Genomic DNA, 22,385 nt, shown 5'->3' with positions numbered 1-22,385 from the left:
AGAGACAGTGGAATGACACAGGAATTATGGTATCAGCACCATGATTTTATTTTTTTTATTTAGCAAGCTGTAATACAATTCTCTCTTGGCTCATTTCGCAAAAGTTATTAAATGTCACTTCAGCTACAATGAAAGTAGGGTAAATTTAAACAAATAAATCTCCTCCCTTTTTATTTCCAGCCCTATTTAAAATTGAAATTGTGTACAAAAATGGAAATTAAAAAGGATAATTATTTTGGAGCACATTCAGTTATACATCCTCAGGTATGGAATTCCCCACTACCCATGGAAGAGTTGCAGAAGACGACAAGTATGAGGACAGTCCACATATTCACACGAGTATATGACTTGCATCTCTAGGCCTTCTGTCCATATTAAGACATCTTGGTAATAAAGGCTAAATAGCTATTAATCTATTTGGTGGCTTTCATTTTTTAAAAGATACTTTTGGTTAATAAGTAATTTAATTTACTGGCTTTACAACTACTTCATTGTCTTAGGAAATATTCAGGTTTTTTATGACATAACAATAATTTTCTTTAAGGATTGATTTGGATTTTACACAAAAAGCTTTAGAACTGAAAGCTATCATATTTTCTATGGGAGAAAACCTATAGAAAGCTGGGATTAGGTTCTGCATTTTTACCAGAATTCTGCTACCCTCTGCCACCCTGCCTGATGTGTAACGTGATTGAAAGCTAAAACAATGAACATGAAATGCTACACAAATTACTGTAATAAGTGCTGTCAATTTTTATACCATAATTACAGTGCAGCATGGAAGAGTACATACATACAGCATTTATTGAATAAAATCCTCAGCTGTTTCTGAAATATTCTATGAAATAATTTAACATCATACTGGCTAATTTAAAGAATTAAAACATTTACACAGCTGAAATGAACTGATATTGCTACCTTCTTGTTTTGTATGCGCAATGTCTTGCACGGTGAGTTCTTCCTCAGTAATAGGTTATTGGTACAGCAGTATTAGATTTAATATAGTATTACATTCTAAAGAACACTCTTACCTCCAACAACCCCAATACATATATAAAGCTCCAGAACGCTATTGCAGAAAGAGGAAGCAATCATGCCAAATGAACACAGGATACCCCCTGCTATCATCACTGGTCGGCTACCATACTTATTCACCAGAATGCTGCTTATGGGACCTGTTGGAAGAAAGAAAAAGCATCAGCAGATAGCAGGTAACTCTATCATACATGTCTTTTTCTTCAAGATATTTTGGAATGCCTTACTATTCCATCCTGGAAAATGTTTATCTGTTTCAGTACCAATTTGTCAGAGAACACTCTGTTTGCAGACACATGAACCTGAATGTGGATATACTGTCTCCATGACAATATAAATATCGATTTGTCATGGAGATGGATCAAAAGATTAAAGACATCAGACAAGCAAGAGGGATTGTTACAGTTCACAAGTAATCAATACTGAGATCGGATAGTGGAAGTTTTGAAAGTGCAAGGGCTGAAGAATTTCATGTATGAGACAGATATCAAAACTCTGCTTAACAGAGCAGGAGAAATCTCCAGGAAAGCAAACTAACAACTGATCTTGTTGATTCTGTAGCACGTCTTGGACACTGACTTAAAGCTACACATAGACTTAGAAACACTGTCAAATCAGAATGTACATCTCTGGCCCTCAATGCTTGTTTTCCCTTACATGATTCAGAGAGGCAGAGAGGCAGTTAGTGGGCAGTAGGATGATTACAGGTTGTCTGGGAAAATCTAAAAGGTGGTTTAGCAAAAAGATTTTCAAACTTTAAAAATATTACTGCAAGTCCATTTTTCGGTTTCGACTGCAGTTCAGTTTATGGTGCAATTACGTCCACACTAAACAAACAGCTAGTATGCAATTTAGCATGACATGCATTATCTGTTTCTTAAACGACCGTGACTAGAATAGGTGGCATGTAACATATCAAGATTAAGAGGTTGTCAAAGCTCTTTAGGCAAACCTGCACACCATCTGATTGCACTATATTTGGCCCAAACCATTATGAATCACCTCGTTTTTTCAATAACTAAACTTACTCAATTCAAAAATAATAAAAAAAAACAATATTAAAAAACAATAAATTTTAAATACTAAACAGGCACTTGGCATAAAGTGGAATGCCAAGCACTGCACTTGATTTCATTGCAAAACACTTTTAAGTCTTTCGCTATAAATATCTGAAGGAATAAATGCCAGAATTTCCATGATAAAAAAATAATAATAAAAATTCCACCAAATTTAAGACTGCATATTTCATATGTATACTGTTATTTTGGACTCCACTGTTTGAATTACTGTAAATGTATTAAATGACTATTATGAACATACTGTAAATGGTAAATATCTACAACAAAAATCCTTAGAATATGCTGAATGACCAAATTTTAGCTTACTTCCTTAAGGAAACAAACATCTACCAGAGTATTGCTCTGTGGCTGCTCACCTTTTCTAACAGCTTGTGAATCCAAAGATCAGCTTGAAATTAATTTGAGTGACAAACATGTCAGCAAGTTGACTGCTGAATATTTAGCGTTCTAATTTACTAGAAGATTTCAGTGATGCTTGGATCTTACAACCTGTATTTAAGAAACAGTTTGGGGCCCAAACAGCCGAGGGAAACCTCTGGCAATAAAGGGGTCTCCTTGTCCAGGCAGCCCAGACATTAGCAAATGTGCTCAGTTCTGCACGAGTGATGGAATGGACCTAAAAACACAGCCCAGGAAGCTGAGCAGTGGAAGATAGGTGGTGGAATACAGAAGAAACAGGAGTGCTATTTTACTGGGAAGGTAAAGGATACTCAAAGTGAAGGTGTTAGGGCTCATCCTGCTGACACACAGAACAGGACAGAAGACTCTATTAGCTCTGCTGCTCACTGACTAAGCACAAAAGTGGATTGAAACCTCCAGACTTAAAAACTATAATAGAATGGCCCAGAGATTAAATGAATGATTTTAAATCACATATGAAACACTAAACCATTTAGCAGACATTTTATACTGTGAGATACTCAGCGCTTTTTTATTTCTACTTGATGGGAGCCACGGAGCAGAACCATGGTGAGGTGAGATTTCTCCTTTGACGACATACGCAGAAGGCATTGAGACATGAAGGATGGATAACCTATGCTCAAACCACTTCCAAATATATAATGTGTACCTCTCTTGTCTTAATAAGCTTATGCACTCATAACTACAGTGACGTGTAATTTCAATCACAGATTGTTTTATACAGATATGTCTGAAAAATCAGTAGTTGGGCTCATGTCTGAATTAGAAAGAAAGCCCTTTTAAAATTCATGAACAATATATTTTCTTTGGTTAAAGAAAAAACAAACAAGCAAAAAAACCCAACTCAAAGTAAAAAGTTTCATTACAATATCAAATAATATTTATATTATTGAAAAAATAATATTAAGGTAATTTTCTGAAAGAAAAAAGTTTTAAGTGTTCTCATCGCTGAACACAATAACACTATTTCACTTCAAACACACCAAAACAAGGATATTTTATTATTTTCAAACTGTTTTTCTTATGATCGGATAGGAGCATTTCTATAAATTAATTTGACCACATGAAAAATTGTGTGGTATTTGTTAATTTCCCCCAAAAATATGTCAGTAATAAACACTGACTTGCTGTAGCCATACTTAGAATGTTCCTTGGGGCAGAGGGGAAAGACCTACAAAAGAAGCATTTTGGAGAATATTTGGTCTAAGTATTTCCAGATTTATTCACTACAGGCAGCATTTTGAGCTGTACCCTTATGTAAGAACTTAAGAAGTTATCTAGGTAGCAAAAGACCTGATAGCAATCTGTTTCTTTTCTCATTAAACAAAGACTGTGAAAAGCCAAGATAGGTGTGAGACCATGTGAAAATGATGAGGTAAATGCACACATTGCAGACTGTCAATTGTTGTCAAGAGAAATAGAATGGAAAAATATTGTTGTGCAATATTGCTACATTGCTGACTTAATTTAAATAAAACTATGGATCAAAAGACAACATTGCACTGTGTTGACATTTTTCCAACTGTAACCATGGGCAAAGAAAAGCTCTGCAGTAGCATTTACTGCAAAAGAATATGAATTGTAGTATCCATATCCTTTGATACTGTTCCATTGAACCTTTCCTCCTTCTATAAGGCAAGATAATATGTCAGATTCTTGTTTGTTCAGTTGTCTGGGGAAGATATTTGCTTTTGGAGGTTTTCCTATAGGGAATGGGAAATGTCTAGTTTTCATAGCACAATACTTTCAGGGACACAACTTTGCAAACAGTTCAGAAACAGGAAAACTGCATCTTAGTGTATCTGAACTGTGGCAGCCAGGCCAGGACTTAAGGACTTACAGCTTTTCAGATCAAAGAATGCAATGTCATCCTCACCTACAAGGTGTGTTAGCTCGAGGTAAATACGCATGTATCAATTTAGGCAGGTAGTGGGCAAAGACAACAGAGGAAAGACAAAGATACCTGGCATATCAGAGCTCTGAACTTCCAAATGACCTAAACTTGGACTGTACAAATTAAAAATTATTTTAAAATTTGTATTATCTTTGAGATGTTTTATTCAAGCAATGATGTGCATTTACTACCGAAACTTGATATCACTTTTTTTTTTTTCTCTTCTGTATATTCTCATATTTTAATTTAGTATTTGTGCATTTGGGAAAAACGAATCTTTCTAGAAGACACTAAGTTAGTTCAAGACATCTCCATTAGTTATCCAGAAACCCTCCCAATCTGATGAGTAAGTTAAATATGTTCTTGTGACATCTGTGTATATACTTGGTTTCTGAGTCTCATAAAATGATGCATATCATATCTCAATGTATATGAGCCTACATAAATTCCAGCTGTTTGTTTGTCTGAAATCATACTTTTTATAGCCATGCATCAATCTAATTTCACATTTAACAGTTTCTACAAATAAGCAATGCTCACATGCCAGCAGCAGGGACCTAAATTCCAGGCTTTTCTGTGGGTTTGTTTGTTTGTTTGTTTGTTTTTGAAGAAATATTAAGCTGTTTAAGTAATGTATCACTGCCAAAATCATGCTGTACATTAAGGCATGTTAATGCACTAAAGGACTGCTGGATCTGTGAGTCTGTTTTCCTGAAACCTGAAATAGCTACCTAGCAGATGTTAAGTCAGGAAGCCCACAAGAATATTTAGCCTGATCTCTCCCTTAGCACCTACAAACCATCAGCCACAAAAGACTATGCACTCCCTGAAATAAATTTAAGGCCATTATCATAGTATACTAATAGTCTCATGATTGTATTTTTGTTTTATATCTATCTAAGGTGATGACCACACTTTGAGAAGGAGTAAGATAGCAACAGTAACTGCGTCACTGAAGAACAGACTCCAAAAGGGTTATACAGCAGGGCACAAATGTTTTAAAGGAAGACATGGGTAAGAAAGAAGCTTTTCACGTTCATCATACATTGAGGAAAAGATTGCAATAGCTTTTTCAGCTATGCATGTGGGAGCTGTTAATGATGTTTTATACAAAGCCTGTAATAATGTGGCACTTATTTTGATAGCTAAGCAAAACATTTACTTGTCCAGTTGTATGCGGAAAATGTGAGGACAAGGCTGCTTTGACTGGCCTTCAGAGAATACCGAGACCTCTTAGTAGAAATACATTGTTTAGAAATGAAATGCATTATTTCTTATAATAACAACAGTAGCAATAATCTATGTTTTCCTCTCACTTCCAAGTTCAGTGTTTCAATCACCATTTAAATCTCCCTTCTTCAGTTAAGCTCTGCTGTTGTTAAAGAAAGATAATAAAAAAGACTACGTAACTGAATAATAAGTAGATTTAAAAAGCTTTAAAAAGTTTGAAGAAGCAATCACATTTTTCCCTTTAAAAGATGCCCATGTGCTAATATGGCTTAAACAGAACCCAAACAATAAAATGTTGGTGGGTTTTTTTTTGTTGTTTGTTTGTTTGTTTTTCTACAGCAGTGTACTGTGGATATTTTTTGTGGAAATGAACACAGCTCAAACTATGGGCTATAAATTTAATAGGCTCTGTCTCATAGTCACATTATCAGAGATACACACACAGTCATGCACATACCTATGTATTTATTTGCTTTTTCCAGTCCTAAAAAAATATATACTTCAAGAAATGATCTGACTCTGGAGACAATGCAACAGCTTCATATCTAATATCTCTGAAAACTTAAAGGATGCAAACGAGATGATAACTGTATTTCCATTTCATGATACCCAGAGATTATAGTACTGGAAGATCTGTTTGAGGGCTACCAAACAGCATAAAGGAAGATTTCCTTGGCATAACATCTGTATCTTGTTGAGTTCTCTGGTACAGTAACATTTATCAGTCCAAATGTATTAGGTACACTCCATTAATTTATATAGAAAGAGAGTCTGGGTCACTAGAATTCTTGCTGTTTTCTCTCTTTTTCATCTTTTTTTTTTTTTCTTTTTTAATAGCATGAAAAAAATATATATAGTTACCACTTTTTCTAAGGGATGAAAAACTGATCCACCGTTTAAATGTATAATAACTGATCAGAAGAGTTCCAGCAGGGACTGTAGCAGCACAAAGGATCATACAGGATACTTGTAAGCTGCCACAATTGTGCTTTGTTTTTATAATGAATTCATCTTTGCATCTTTTCTATATTTATGTTCACTGAAAGAGTGGCAATATTTAAAAGTAAATACAAATCTAGGTTTTAGTATTTATTTCTGGTTTGACCTCTCAATACTGTCACACAATTAAAGTTCATTCACGTCTGTAATTTTATTCACACACAGCCAGAGCATCACTTATGCTTTTTATTTTCCTATCTGCATTATCCTTACTAGGCAACAAGAGAAGAATGCTTTTGATACAAAAATAATGTTTTAAACATACATTGACCATGTCATGCAGTGTTGTCATCATAGTGTCGTTGATCCTGAGCAACCTGAAATGACTCAGTCAGAACAATCTGACACTTATTTAAATATAGAGAAATCTTGAAATAAGTTGGAAATTAATGCAATAGTAATAATATTTGAAGTTGCAGTACTACATTATTGTAGATTGCATCTTGTCAAGTCAAATGATTTAAACACGCATACATTTTTTTACAGAGCATAACACCAACTATCCTTCCGGCCTGGCTGTATTTTATTTCTGTGTCCTACAAGGCAGAAAATACAGAGGAACTCCAAGAACTAAAATGAGGATAATCTACTTCCTAATGTCATTCAGACTTCTTTTTTTTTTTTTCTTTTTTACAAAATACAAAATGCACTTTTTGGAGTTGACTTGCTTTGTTTGGCATTCACCAGTATTTTCCTACAGCAAAGCCTTACTTTTCACTTTAAAACTACTCCTTCAATCACAAGTACTTTCTGCAAGTACTTAGTATTACTCTTGGAATGTCACATTAGTTATCCAGAGAAAAAGCAAGTCAAACTGATTTCTGATAGTACTGAAAATCTATTCATGAAGGTTGAGAATGTCTTAAAAATATTTTGTTTTTCTCAAGCAGGATTAACTAAAAATATTGAGGATACTGGAACATTCTTATCTCTAGTCCAAAACCTTCCATTAAATACTATCATTACCACTTGATGAGCATTTAGAGGGAGTTGGAGTGTATGGGGAAAAAGAAAGCATCTACGAATTTGAGAACATTAAAATGTCAGGCAACTTTTTATTATTAAATTCCTTATCATGTTTTCGGAATGGTAACACATGCAATCAATAGCAACCAAAAAGAGGCAGTTCAGACTGAGTCAGGACAACTGGACTGTGAGTTAAGATTGTGCAGCAGCTCAAGCATTGCATGTCAGGAAGCAAACAGCCAACAGCTCAACCATCCACCAGCGTGATGAGCTTTTCTTGCCACTTCCCCATCTCAAACTATGTTTCCTTTTGATTGCCTTGCAGGCTTTTATACATTAGTTGTGGTATTGAGGTGTACGGATCTGTGGACCACAAAATTTGGAAAACTTATCTCCAATTCAGCAAAGTACTGTATAAATATTAATTTTAAAAGTTAGAAATTGTTCAGTTTTAATCAAAAAGTAGCCATGCTGGTTATTATTTCAATAGATACACATTTTTGCTTGGTATTAATTATCTCTTGTATGCTCTGCTATAGGTTTTTTGTTTGGTTGGTTTTTGTTGTTTTTTTTTTTTTTACAAAAGCCTGTCATGAAAGAGTCAATCACAAAGCAGAAGATTTGAAGATGATTTATGGCATTTCTTTTGAAAGTAACAATAAGAAACCATATGATACTTAATCAGAAATGAGTGTAATTCTATGAACTGCTGAACACTCAGCAGTTTTCAGTAACATTTATGGTCACTGACTACCAAATAAAAAAGCGTGCTGTCTCAAAATTAACTGGACACAGTGGCCTATGTTCTGTCACAGGAACAGCTGTAAATAGAATTAACACCATTATATATAAATCCCAAATAGCCTTCTAAGAAATCAAATGTGTTGTTTTGTTGTTTTCTTTTTTTGTTTTTTGTTATTTTGTTTTATGTTTTTTTTTTTTTCCCTCAGAAAACTGATGCAATCAGCTTGTAACTTAAACAGCAAACGTAATGTAGTGCATCAGCATTAACATCAGAAAATTCAATTGCAAATGTGAGGTTCTTGGTAGACATAATAACAATTTCCTGGAGAAGAAAAGATGATGGAATTTTCTAGTGTAGCATTTAAAAGTAATCAACTTCAATCCTCAGGAGCTCATGTACTTTTGCGAATCTAAAGTTAACACAGCCTTTTCAGACAGAAATGTGTTTGGAGATTTCACCTAAATAACGTTACATGCACACTGAACTCATATGAAAAAAGATTACTTCTTTAAATGAAAAAAAAAAAAACAAAAAAAACCACAAGGATTTGTTCATTTTTCTGCTCAAAAATACATGAGATAAAAAGCATGTAAATATTAATAAATATAATTCTCTACAGCAAATAGTTAACATGAAGGTATTAATAATAAGCTTCATTAAACTTCTATCCTTTCAGGGTTTCAGCAGGAATTTCAGGACTCATAACTGTAAATACAGAAATGCTCCAATGAACATAATTAATGGTTTTCTTGAAGACATCTTGTCTATGAAATATTATTCATTCATCTCATTGGCTGCTCCTTCACCCTCTGTGGATACTTATAGATGAAGGATTTAGTTTAGTTTGGTAGTAGCTATGTTTAAGCGCTTGTACGAGAAGCAACATCACTTGTCTGAAGAGATCAAAACAAGTCCTATCTATCTTTTTTTGTCTACTGACAGGAAACAAAGGAAAATTAATACTAATGTGAAATTAAAGAATAACTTATAGCTATGCAGAATTTCTAGTACTATCTCAAAGATAATTCTACTAAACAAACAAACAAACAAAAACTATAAAAAAAACAACTATGCCCATACAGAGACAACAATAACAAAACGGGAAGCAGTATTTACATAGAAACATCAACTAAGATATGAAGACAGAAATATAAACACTTATTCTCCTTCATTTGGTTGTGAGATTTCAAATGATACTGATAATGATACAAAAATGGACTGTTTCCACCTGGGGTAATAGGGAGTATTAATCCAATTTACAAGTACTTTTTACCTGAAAACTTCTGAGTATACTAGTGAGATAAAAGAATTTGAAATAAATAATTAAATGTCAATATGCAACAGACTTGTGTCTTGTCAGTGCAGATCACAATTTTGGGAGTAAAAACTTTCCTTACAGCTTGTTGCCCCTGTGAACTGAATTGTCAGACAAGCTCTGTATATTCTGCTACTACAAAGCAATTTTCTGCATTGTTGCAGTTCACAAAATGAAAAGACAGCAGTTGCAGTATACTACTGTTGCAGCTACAATTATGGCATTTTGAAAATAAACCCATGTTTTTAATTTCAGAGCTAATCATTGAAAAAGAAAATAAACAGTGCCTGCTAATATTTAAATTCTTCACAGATATTTTCCTAAACCATGCTATTAACTTACAAATATATAGTCATAAATATTTCCCTTGATTTTTTCTTTCTGCCTCTGAGCAACAATTATTTTCCTTTTCTGCATGTGTATGCACACATGAACAAAATATTCACAAATGTTCATTACTCATCACTTTCTATTTATTATATCCTGTTATGATTCACAATTTCTTGTACACCTTAAAAATCACTGACTACTTTTCCTGGAATAAAACAAAACTTCATCAGATAAGATTAATGTTGCCATTTGTATTTCTCTGTCTTCTTCAAACTGCCTGTTGTAGTAGTGTTCATATAACATCCTATTTTTATATTGCACATCATCCTACAGTTTGTTTATTCTTGTTCCAGAAAAATATTAAGTCTAACCCAACTTAGGAATGACTCCTTATAAGTTATTGCAGGCAGTATTTCATTATTTCAGGAAAAGCACAACATACATGCTTCCTCTTCCTTGGTCCTTCTTTATCATATTCCTTTCACAACTCAAATTTTTACTGTATAATTAAACTTCAAATTGAAAATAGTCAATCTACCACCTATGATGCTTCTGTGGACCACTTACTGTGAATTATGGAACATGAGTTAATTATTTAATGTCATCTACATATTCAGAATATATGTACTGAGAAGTACAAATCTGGACGTATTTATAATTGGGAGTCCTGAGAACTCAGCATATTTAGGTCGTTCTCAATAATATCGTTAGATTACGAGTGGTGTTTCTCAGGGGTTGGTGCTGGGGCCTGTCCTGTTTAATATCTTTATCGATGACCTGGATGAGGGCATTGAATGCACCCTCAGTAAGTTTGCAGATAACACCAAGCTGGCTGGAAGTGTTGATCTGCCTGAGGGTAGCGAGGCCCTACAGAGGGATCTGGATAGGCTGGATAGCTGGACTGAAGCCAATGGGATGAGATTCAACAAGACCAAATGCCGGGTCCTGCACTTTGGCCACAATAACTCCAGGCAATGCTACAGGCTTGGGGCAGAGTGGCTGGAAGACTGTGTAGAGGAAATGGACCTGGGGGTGTTGACTGACGCTAGACTGAACACGAGCCAGCAGTGTGCCCAGGTGGCCCAGAAGGCCAATGGCATCCTGGCTTGTATCAGAAATAGTGTGGCCAGCAGGAATAGGGAAGTAATTGTCCCCCTGTACTCAGCACTGGTGAGGCCACACCTTGCGTACTGTGTCCAGTTTTGGGGCCCTCACTGTAAGAAAGACATCAAGGCCCTGGAGCGTGTCCAGAGGAGGGCAGCAAAGCTGGTGAGGGGTCTGGAGCACAGGCCTTATGAGGAGTGGCTGAAGGAGCTGGGATTGTTCAGTCTAGAGAAGAGGAGGCTCAGGGGAGACCTTAGTGCTCTCTATAACTACCTGAAGGGAGGCTGTAGTGAGCTGGGGGTCGTCCTCTTCTCTCGTGTGACTAGTGATAGGACTAGAGGGAATGGCTTCAAGCTGCACCAGGGAAGGTTCAGGCTGGACGTTAGGAAATTCTACTTCTCTGAAAGGGTGGTCAGGCACTGGAATGGGCTGCCCAGAGAGGTGGTGGAGTCACCGACCCTGGAGATGTTCAAAGAGCGTTTGGATGTTGTGCTGAGGGACATGGTTTAGCGAGAACCATTGGTGAAGGGCGAACGAATGGTTGGACTGGATGACCCGGTGGATCTTTTCCAACCTTAGCGATTCTATGATTCTATGATTATTTCCAAACGCATTTGTTGTCTAACATGTATCTCATACTATGCTTATGATATATAAAAAAATATTTCTAAAATATTAATCATTTTCACTATAATTGCATTCTCAAAAATATCTGATAAAATGCATGTGGTGACTTTCAGTAGTTACAACTGACAAAGCTTGAAAGTGGTAATTTCAGAAGCTCCTAAACAGCCTCCCTGACAAGCAAACTAGCTCATGTATGAGGAACTGTATCTGAATAACATTTAGTTCACAAAGTATTGAGGGAAGGGTGAAGAGTAAGATAAATTATTTGTTGTTCAGAGATATTCTACAAGATGTAAAGTGATCACTTCCGTTAGAGTTTGCATCCCAAAACATTTAGAGTGTAAATGGGGCAGATGATGGCATATGAAAGGTTATCATTCCATGTGTAGAATTTGCATATTTCCCAGTATTTTGCAAAAGGGGAGTCTGAACAACCACGGCAATGGGGGGTGGGGGAGATACACAACAACATTCAGCCATCAACTTAAAGTGAGTATCCTTGGGATGTTGTTTTGCTTGTTTGGTTGGTTTTCTGTTTTCAGACAAACAAACAAAAATGAGATAGAGACATTTCAGTAAATAATTCCAGAATTTTGGAAGTGCTTGAGAGGTTCAAATTAGAACTTTTTCCAATTTACTTACAATTTAAGCACCCAAGAATATTTTTAATAGGAATATTTAGGAAAAAAATTTACCAGTGAGTGAGTGACTTAAGAGTGAGTTCTAGTCATTACACTCCTAGGTCTTTTTTCTTTCAGTTCTTCTTAATATTTTAAAGCAAACAACATATGCTTCAGAATAGTATTCTATTCAATAGAGTCGAAAGTGAAATCATATACATATATGTCACTTTATCTTTCCATATTCCCATATCTACCTCACATATTTATTTATTTTTTCATTAGACTTGAGTTTGTCATCAGACTGATACTTTGAGATTTCCTTCTACAATAAGAGTTTTGTATGTGGGTCTTTGAAATTTTTAGACATTTCCTGTATATATTAGTCACATGCTATTTCTTTTGTGGACTTCAGTATATATACTCATTCCAGAGACTCCAATCAGCTAAAACATGACGACTTCCCTTAGTAAGGGGAAAAGTATGCGTCCCTTATAAAAAGAAAATTTCATAAAATTTGAATAGGTAAGATGAGTAAGAGCCATGAAAAAAATGAGTAAATGAAACTTTGGACTTAATAAGTGGAAAACTAAGATATTACCAGGGATCTAGGCAAAGTTATCTACTGCATTTGTTTTTTGTCTGGACTACAAAGGAATCATGTCCATTATGTTCTTTACAGAGTCCCTTCTGCTGTGGCATCAGAGATTACTTTCCCACAAACAAGGTCTTCTTGAAAAAGGTGGGAGGTGATAGGGAGTCTATACCAATTTTTTTCATATGCATAAGGAATATCTGAGCTCTCCTGCAAGCAGCAACATGAAGTAGCTTGATCACTCAGGACCATCTTATTGCACTTGAAGATAATATTCATGTGGCTTTTGAAACAGGTATATTTTCTTACTTTATGTGAGGTAACAACCTAACACTTCCAGAAACTTTATTTTCTACCAAGTAACATAAAGCAGTTTAGTTCTAATGATTGTCATGTGTCATAAATTCTAAATAAATTAGTGTCCATTAAAATATAGACTTCCTACGATTTGTATTACAGATGCTGTTTAGATATCATGCATTCCTGGAGTCACCTTGCATCTAAGGTGTTATGCTGATCTTCAGCCAGAACATATTAAAATGATCCAGTGAAATACATCTGCCTCTGAAGGGATTTAATGTATGTGCTGGTGAGGAGAATATTACTTAGGTTTCCTAATAAAAGAATTATTATCTTCCTGCAGGAGGAACTAAGTTTCTCTAGTCAATTTCAATATATCTTGCTAAAAAAACTATCGGCTAGAAAGTTGAATGATCTAGGCAATATGTATATCTGAACACCCTGTCAGGTAAATTTTTTATAACATATGGAGAAGTGATCAAGAAGAAATTCTATGATACAAATCTGATTATGTCTTAATCTCACTTGCCACTTAAAAGATGTTCCTCTAAGCACAGAGTCACATGCTTAAGTTACTGTTTGTATTTGAGTAAGTGAATACAAAAAGCTTCTGAATCAGAATGGCAGTGGCTTATATACTCTTGCACATTCTCTTTACAGGTATAAATTCACGGTGTGAAAGACAAAAAAAAAAAAAAAAAAATTACTCCTAGGTGTATTATTTTTGTGACCTGCTATTTGATTGTAAAGGAATGATACACAAATCAGAACCAGCGTTGTATGGAACATTCTTACATTTTAACATCTGTTCTATTCCTAAACTGGAATAAAAGTTTCAAATCTCAGAATTTTCAGCTGAGCCAAAACTCTTCAAGTACATCATTCTGAAATATTGCAAACTTCTCCTATGGTACAAATGAACAAATTAGAAATAGTGCTATCCAGAGGTCCCATGATCTAATTCTTACTCTTTAGCTTTACAGAATAATAAAAAAACATTTTATTCCAGATCACACAGTACTATTTTACATTTCTAAATGTTGTTAAATCATTTTTAAAATGCTGCAGATCTACAGTCTTTCAGCTGGAGCTTAGTGGAAGATGAGCTACTGATTATGTTGGTCATTATTGTAAATACAGTCATGAAACACAGAATGGACCTTGCTCTGAGAGAAATTCCCATTGCATTGTGGAAGATGTAGTCTTTCTGGAAGTCCAGCCCATAGAAAGGAGGGATATCTGCATAAATATATAAAGACATGTTTATATGTTGACTTGCTTTAAGCAAGTGAGAAATAAAACATTGAACTTGATTGTTTCTTTGGCATTTAAATTTGAGCACATATTGCCCATACTTGGAGCAGAGTTTCAAGCAGTTATTTCGCATATCTCTGATAACAGCCTAACATTGTCAGTGAAACATGTCATTTGTCACTATCTGTATCAATGGACCTGTTTTAAGTTTTTCTTTCTGACTTTGTTATTTTTTTCCAGTGTCACTATCCAAACTACAATTCTAGAATATTTGGCAATAAGTTCAATTAAGATTTGCACATTCATGATATGTAGCACACGATCTATCTATAATGTATCTATTTACCGATTTCAGTCCTTTTATTTTACTGGATTTTGCTGGATTTTGTCCAGGCATACTAGCTAACTAAGTAAATCTTATTCACCTTAAGTAATGATGCCATGCTGCTTATGTACAGCTTTAAAACTTTATGCTCCTTAATTAAATGTATCATGGTAACAGTTATAGTGTCTTGGTTTCTTACAGATTAAATAGTTCCTGCAAAGAGAGTACTTATGTAGAAGATCCAAAAGTAAAACCTCTTGCACTTCGCTTATTTATTTGCTGCTTTGGAAATTGCAAGTATTCTGATAAGACAAATAATAACAGCTTCAGCTACTTAATTAGAGACACTCAAAGCTTAGCAGTAACACAATAAGGAGAAACTAATTCTGCCACTCAGGTATATGCCAATAATTCAAATGATTTAAAACTCAATTGTTCTTGAAGCTTTTCTGAGTGAAATTTGATATCCAAGGGCACAAGATGACTCCACCTTCTAGGGAAGGCCAAACAGGACACTTGCCTTCTTGAATTATGCCTACTCTGAAAGCCACTGCAAGGAGTCCTTGAAAGTTCTGACACTAAGCCACTCCTCTGAATAAGTTATATTCTACTCTGTTGAATAACAAGAAGATAAAATCTAGGCTGCAGCAGTAAATCTGGAAGCAGCATGTGTTGGACAGCAAAGCTTACTGCTGTAAAAGAAAAAAAAAAAAAGGAATCACAAATAATTTGTGTTCATGGAAAAGCAAAGGCATCCTACAAAGAAGAGCAAGCTGAGCAAGACTTCCTGCATGACAGGTTTGGTATTGGCAGTTGATACCAACAGAGAAGTGTTTATTTAGGGATCTTGCCTCAAAGAAACTGAAATGTATTGAACTTACAGATCATTCAGAGAACAGTTGAAGACAAAAAGATCAATAGATTTCTATCAGCTTATAATCAGCTATAATTATTAAGCAAACTCTGTCAATTATTAAACATATAACTTATTCTCCCAGGTGTGTTATCTTAATGATGCAAGCAAGTGAATTAGGGGTATGAGGAAAGATTTGATATTTACAAGCCAATAATTTTAAGATTACCAGGTTATCAAAACTAGTACATCTGAAACTGTCACTGAAACGCTGGAGCACCACAACCTACACAACATTCAACAGATATAGAAAGACTAAAAATATTAATTCAGTCTTTATTAGAACAAGCCCCAAATTACAAGCTGTTCCAGTGCCTCCCCATCCTCATTGTAAAAGAACTTCTTCCTTATATCCAATCTAAATCTCCCCTCCTGTAGTGTGAAACCATTTCCCCTTGTCCTATCACAACAGACTCTGCTAAAGAGTCTGTCCCCTTCTTTCTTATAGCCCCCCTTTAGATACTGAAAGGCCACTCTCAGGTCTTCCCAGAGCCTTCTCCAGAAAGAATAGCCCCAGCTTTCTCATCTGGGTGTTCCACCCCTTGGGTCATTTTTGTGGCCCTCCTCTGGATGTGCTCCTACATGTCCATGTCTCTTCTGTACTGAGGACTCCACATGTGGACAAAGCACTCCAGGTGAGATATCACCAGTATAGAGTAGAGAGGCAGGACCACTTTGCTCAACCTGCTGACCACACTTCTTCTGACGCAGTTCAGGAACCGTTGGCTTTCTAGGCTGCAAATATACATTGGTGATCCATGTCCACCTTGACATCCATTAGTACCCACACCTCATTTTTGTGATGCTGTGATCCATCCTTAGATTCCCCAACTTGTACTGATAATGGGGGTTGCCACAACCCATGTGCAAGACATTATACTTGTCTTTCTCAAACATCATGAGGTTCACCTTGGCCCAGTGATCAAGCCTGTCTAAGTCTCTCTGAATGGCATCCCCTCCCTGAGGAGTGTCAGCTGCACCAAACAGCTTGATGTCACCAACAAACTTGCTGAGGGTACACTCGAACATACTGTCAATGTCACTGATACAGAAGATATAATCTCTAGCTCCTACTGTTAAAAAGCTGTAATGGTAGCACTACTTCCTTCCAGAATTTTCTGAGAGTCAAGGCACTTAATGAAAAGTGTTTCAAAGCAATATAAATAGAAAATAAAGCAGGGCACAGTCAGTGTAAAACCTGTCCATGTGAAAGTGCTGCAGGAAGTGTTTTAACTGGATGACAAATGAACAACCTATTTCTCAATACAGTCTCCCATTTTAATTACAATCTCCATATTTAAACATGTCATTTTGTTGTCTCATCATAGCTCTTATTCATCTAAACAAAAGCCAGGTAAAATTGCACAGGAAATGCTTAACTTTATTGACAACTAAATAAAGATGCCAAAATCTGTGAAAAATAAAGGTAAACTTTTCTTTTGCTTGTACACACTGCTGAAACACGTATCAGCTACGAAAACTGTAGTTGTTATGTACTCTTTGATACGGGTGATCTTAACAGTAATCTTAAAAACCTCAATAGTAATATTAATAATTAATCTTAATAGTAATAGTAATCTTAAAAATCTAGATGAAAAGGTTCTGATTGATCAAAAACCTCTTCATATGGTACATATGTTTATCTATGTGTGTCATATCTGATATCTGCAAAAATCTTCAAAAATGGTTAATGAATTAAAAGACAATTAAAAACAACCCCATTCTTTGATTTCTATAGTTACTCTGGCAGGAGAATAAACCTGTCACTAATTCTTCTATTAACAAATACGTATCCACATACCTTTAGGAATCACAGTAAGAATCTCAGCTGTAGTCAATTGATACTGCCTTATAATATTTTATAAATATCACAGTTCAGCTCTGTTTCCCTTGACTATACCCTTTCAAAATAAACAAGGGAATAGTTCTTAGACGTTCCAAAACAATGGACCAGTAAAATTCTATAATAAGTTCTTTGTAAAGTGCCAGGTTTATTATTTCATTTGAAGTGCTGGTGTGATTACAATGGTATACACAGCATGAGTAGATAGACTTTTCCTTCCCCATAATACTTCTCTGGGATCTGCTTAAATATCTCATGATTCCCAGTTGTGCTAAACCATTGTTTCATTACCTTTGAATTACGCGACACACATCACAAATGCAACCATTGTATGATCCAGTGATATGAAAAACTATATGGGAACTAATCCAACATTATTAGTGTACAGAAAAAAAAGCATTCCTCCATCAAAGTTTTGCAAGCTCAATGAACATATCAAAGGCCTAAGTTTGAAATTAAACAAACCCACATTTTTGTCCTTTAGAAAATGTACTTTATGATGTATGCTATTTATTATTTTTTGTCTTTGACCCATTACTTTAAATAAAGTGGGAGATAAACAAGTATTTTCTTCAGGGATAAAAAAAAAAGCTGCCATGATTGATTAATTTACCTATAGAAATGAAGATCAATGTTGCCTGCTCGTATATAAATGAAAATTGTTTTCATTAGATGCTTGAGTTAGTTTAAACAAAGTTAATGCAAATATTCCTATGATAATCATTACTAATAACCTATGCTTTGGACACTGAAAATGCTTAGTAGAAGTATAACAGCAATTATTTGTCACGTAGATGTCTTTCTGACAATTATTCAAAAGACCAAAAAAATTATTTCTCTAAATGTACTTAACTCTGAGACTGTTTCTGAATGGCAAGACTGAGACTGGCTAGAATGACAAATCTGTTCCAAAAAGAAAGAAAATGTTTGAAACCACCTAAAACATCATCATCTTTCTTCCCAAGTGCAATTTTAGGGGTGTTTTATGGTAGAGACAGAGAACCTCTCTGTGTTTAAAACACAGGCTACTACAACAGAACACCTCCCTAAAAGGTATAGTTTTACTAAAACTCAAAGACTTTCAAAAAGTGAAACAATTGGCTGTACTACTTTATCAAAGGCTTTATCAGGCCATCTTAGCGTTCAGGTATTCTTTTAAAAACAGAACAACTGTATATTTATAACATTTTGTTACACTTGGTATCTCTTCCTAGAAGTTATCTCTATTTGTTAGTAAGATTCAAAATGTTTTGTTCTTGTGTCACCTCATTACGCCTTCTTTTCTTTACGTGTGAGTCTCAAATTAACTTGACATAGACACTTTACATACATTTTAGGCTAAATGTAAAGTATTCCCTTATGCCCAGGAGGCATTTGTAAAGTTGATAAGTTCTGCTTTCAAGGACACTCTAAATGAGGTTATTAAAATTCAATGCTTTTCATATTCTGATGGAGAAAAATGTTTGTCCCTAACAACAAAGGACATAGGTCAATTTAAGAAAGCTTCTTAATCTCCTTATCCATGGCCACAGAATACCTTGTGCCAGTATTTGTAAATCTAAAATAAGAAAATGTTACCAGGGAGGAAGAAAAGTGTAGGAGACTAGGTTCTATCCAAAAGTAAAAATCCATAACCATCTGTTGTTTGTGTTGCATGCATTTCGCAACTGCCATCTCCACTGTTCACGTCATTTCATCTTCACAGCAATATCACTGAAACACCCACTGAGATAAAATCACAGATATTTTGAACATACCATATGATACATTATTTTCCAAATTAATATTCAACAAAGTCACAATGAGAACTTCTTTTTAGTTTACTTTTGTGTTGTCACCTGAAAAACCTTTCAAGAGTTTGCTAAAACGTGATGGTTAAGCTCAAACTTGAATAATGAAAAAAACACAGGAAAAAAAAAAAGAGAGAGAGAGAGAGAGAGAAAGAGGGAAGAGAGGTTGCTCAGAGAGGTTATGGTCTCTTTCCATGAAGATATCCAAGACCTGCCTGGACACCCACCTGAGTGACCTACTGTAGGGAACTGGCTTTAGCAGGGGAGTTGGAGTTGATGATATCTAGAGGTCACTTCTAACTGCTATAATTCTGTGATTCTGCATCTCTGTGAATCAATTAGATGTTGCATTTTTTAACTGTAAGCATGTTTTCAAAAATGGTAATGGTGACCACTTAAACTCTGCTTGACTACTTAAACTACTTGAAGCATTTTTCTTCAAGAATGTCTCAAAATGCTTTTCAAATTATTATTTGGAAAAGTCATCTGGAAGTTAAATGGACATTTATTTTTTGAACTTCAGATCAGCAAGACAATTTCGCATTTTGCAGTTTGGAGGAATTAACAGTTTTCAAGCTTATCTCTATAACCTGGCATCACATCTAAAAAGCTATTTTTGAAAATAGAAACAACAACAACCAAAGTGAAATTTGCCCTTGGCTAAATGACAAGAAAAAGAGTTAAAGTCAATTAAGTAACCTGCTTTTTCCAGTTTTTAGAATTCCATGAGGAAGTCTAAAACCCAAGGTCAGCTGTGCCTGAAATCAACATATCTGTCACATGGCTTTTATGGCCACCTCTAAGTTTCCCATCAAACCTACACGGAAAGCAACAAATATATGTATATATGTATATTTTTTCTAGAAACAGATTGAGCTCTGATAAAATTTCTAATCAGCTTTGGCTTGTTAATGCTGCACAAAGTGGAAAAGGGAAATTTTGAAAAAGAATGAATGGTGAAAACTTGAGGTTAAGCATATTTGGTCTTTTGGGTCTTCAATTCCTTAATATTTGTGTGCACCAGAGCATACATATGACACTTTGAGTATGCATACATAGTTGATATATTAAAGAAAACATACATGCATACATATTATATGTATGTTTTCACATGTGCTCACAAACACAGTATGTCCTGTCAGGATAGCTCCACTAATTCCATCATACCCCAGATTCTGTCCTCTAGTAGTAAAAGTGTGGTCATCCCAGTTAGTCCCTTGTGTGTAGGAGTCCATCACAAAACCATCACCCCTAATTTAATACAATTGACAGTCCCTGCTCAAGAGAGGCAGAAAAAGGAGTTGCCATGGAGACTGAACTATTGCTCTTCTCCAGAGGATACTTCCTTCAAGTACAGGCTGAAGCACAGAGGCTGTCTATTACATGTAACCTTGATCGTATTACAGGATCTTGCATTTTGGAAAGGCTTTTTAGTAAGCTCTAACAAACATCCAGGGATGAGAGTTAGGAGGAAAAGAGCGTGTTTGAGAAAAATAAATAAACAAATAAATAAAACCAACAAGAACTGCATGGAAGTGCACATTATCTTAGATTGAGAGGGGAAAAGAGTTTCAAATTGACTAGATTTATCAGATTTGTCACCTCTGCTTAGTGCTTTCCTAACAGAGTGAATGCTGTGCTTGACCTATTTGCAGGAATTAACCAGGACTGCAAGAGACCATATGGATTGCCAGATGGTCTGCTATAATTTAATGCCATTTATTCTAAGTATGAAGTAAGTGATAAACATAATTAACATTCTTTTAGCTCCTTACTGGATGCCATTTATTAGTTTATTAGTATTCATGTTGTTTTTTTTTCCTAAAGCATTCAAAGGTAAGTTAATACCTTGTTATTGAAACACAGAAGCCAGCTAATTACAGCAAGAGGCTGCAGCCTCTAAAGCAAAGAGTGTCAGCACAGACTCTTAACTTATTCACTGACCCTACTGTGATGATTAATAGGTTGAACGCTAAGCTCTAATGAGAATGACAGATCTTAGATGTTTTCAAGTTACCTTAATTAATAGTATGATGAAGAGAGTGTTCACACAGACATATCACACTTCATAGTAAACACTACACACTGTACTTGTGTTCTTTATATGTCTTTCACATTACAGCACATCAAATGCTAAGGAATCAAACCACCTTCAGACAGTAAAAACAATGGAGTGATTTCCTTCAGAAATGTTTTTCCTGATTGCTATTTCATATTCTGCCAGTGATTGTTTAAATGCTCTATTTTTTAGGAAGTGGCTCTAGAGAAGCTATGGCTTCAAAGAGTGTTTATACCAGGCAGAATCGTCATTTCAAAATCACAAGTGTGCAGCAAGACTAAGTAATGCCTCCTATTTAATTCCATGGAATCTACAGCAAAGAATACAATAACACTGTTTGATAGAGCAAATTTTCAACTACAGAATACTGTTTGTCAACAGTCACCACCATTAGCTATGCATTTTGGCCAGCAATGAACAAGCATGCCATGCTCATAAATTCTGCACTACTGGAGGTGACCCACTGTCACCTCCTGAACTGCCACTGCTGAAACACACCATCACTGCCTCACTGTGCTTACATCCATAGTTTGGTCTCCATATCTTTTCAGCAAGAGTCAATGCATGTAAATGGGTGCCTTTTTTTCCATGTGGAGGAATTCAGTGACATCTTCGCTTCACATGCACTTTCATGTCAGATACCATTTTGTGACACTGCCCCTCTGCTGCCAAACCACCAACATCCACCTCTGATGTCATGAGCCAACACAATAAAATAGGGAGCATTGCTTTCAGATCAGCCAATGTATAAACATGACCACAGCTAAGTACCTCTCAGTTTGTGTCCGCACTATTAATAAAAGTTGGTTGAACTTTCAGATGATAGAAATGGCAAAAATTAGATGTTATTCAAAGATTAAAATAAAAGAACTGTGTAACAGTAAGTCTGCCCATAGTAAATTTAGGAAACATTAGAAAACACACTGAAAAAGACTTCACTTA

At 35.3% G+C, this 22,385-nt stretch overlaps 1 protein-coding gene across 7 annotated transcripts in view; it reads right to left on the bottom strand.

Moving 5' to 3' along the window:
- Positions 1-22,385, bottom strand: part of SLC16A7 (solute carrier family 16 member 7) — an 87,514-nt gene that overhangs the window by 13,061 nt on the left and 52,068 nt on the right. For 6 of the 7 annotated variants that reach the window (XM_040695556.2, NM_001199604.3, XM_046937997.1 and 3 more), the window contains exon 3: positions 1,032-1,175. In XM_040695556.2, coding sequence (XP_040551490.1) covers positions 1,032-1,175 — 144 coding nt within the window. Of the gene's footprint in view, positions 1-1,031; positions 1,176-17,552; positions 21,052-22,385 lie in introns of those variants that run through there. The other variant, XM_046938005.1, reaches the window with a different exon arrangement.

This window comes from Gallus gallus, chromosome 1 (assembly GCF_016699485.2).
Source record: "Gallus gallus isolate bGalGal1 chromosome 1, bGalGal1.mat.broiler.GRCg7b, whole genome shotgun sequence".
Taxonomy (NCBI): Eukaryota; Metazoa; Chordata; class Aves; order Galliformes; family Phasianidae; genus Gallus; species Gallus gallus.
This window is presented reverse-complemented; position numbering and strand designations above follow the sequence as displayed.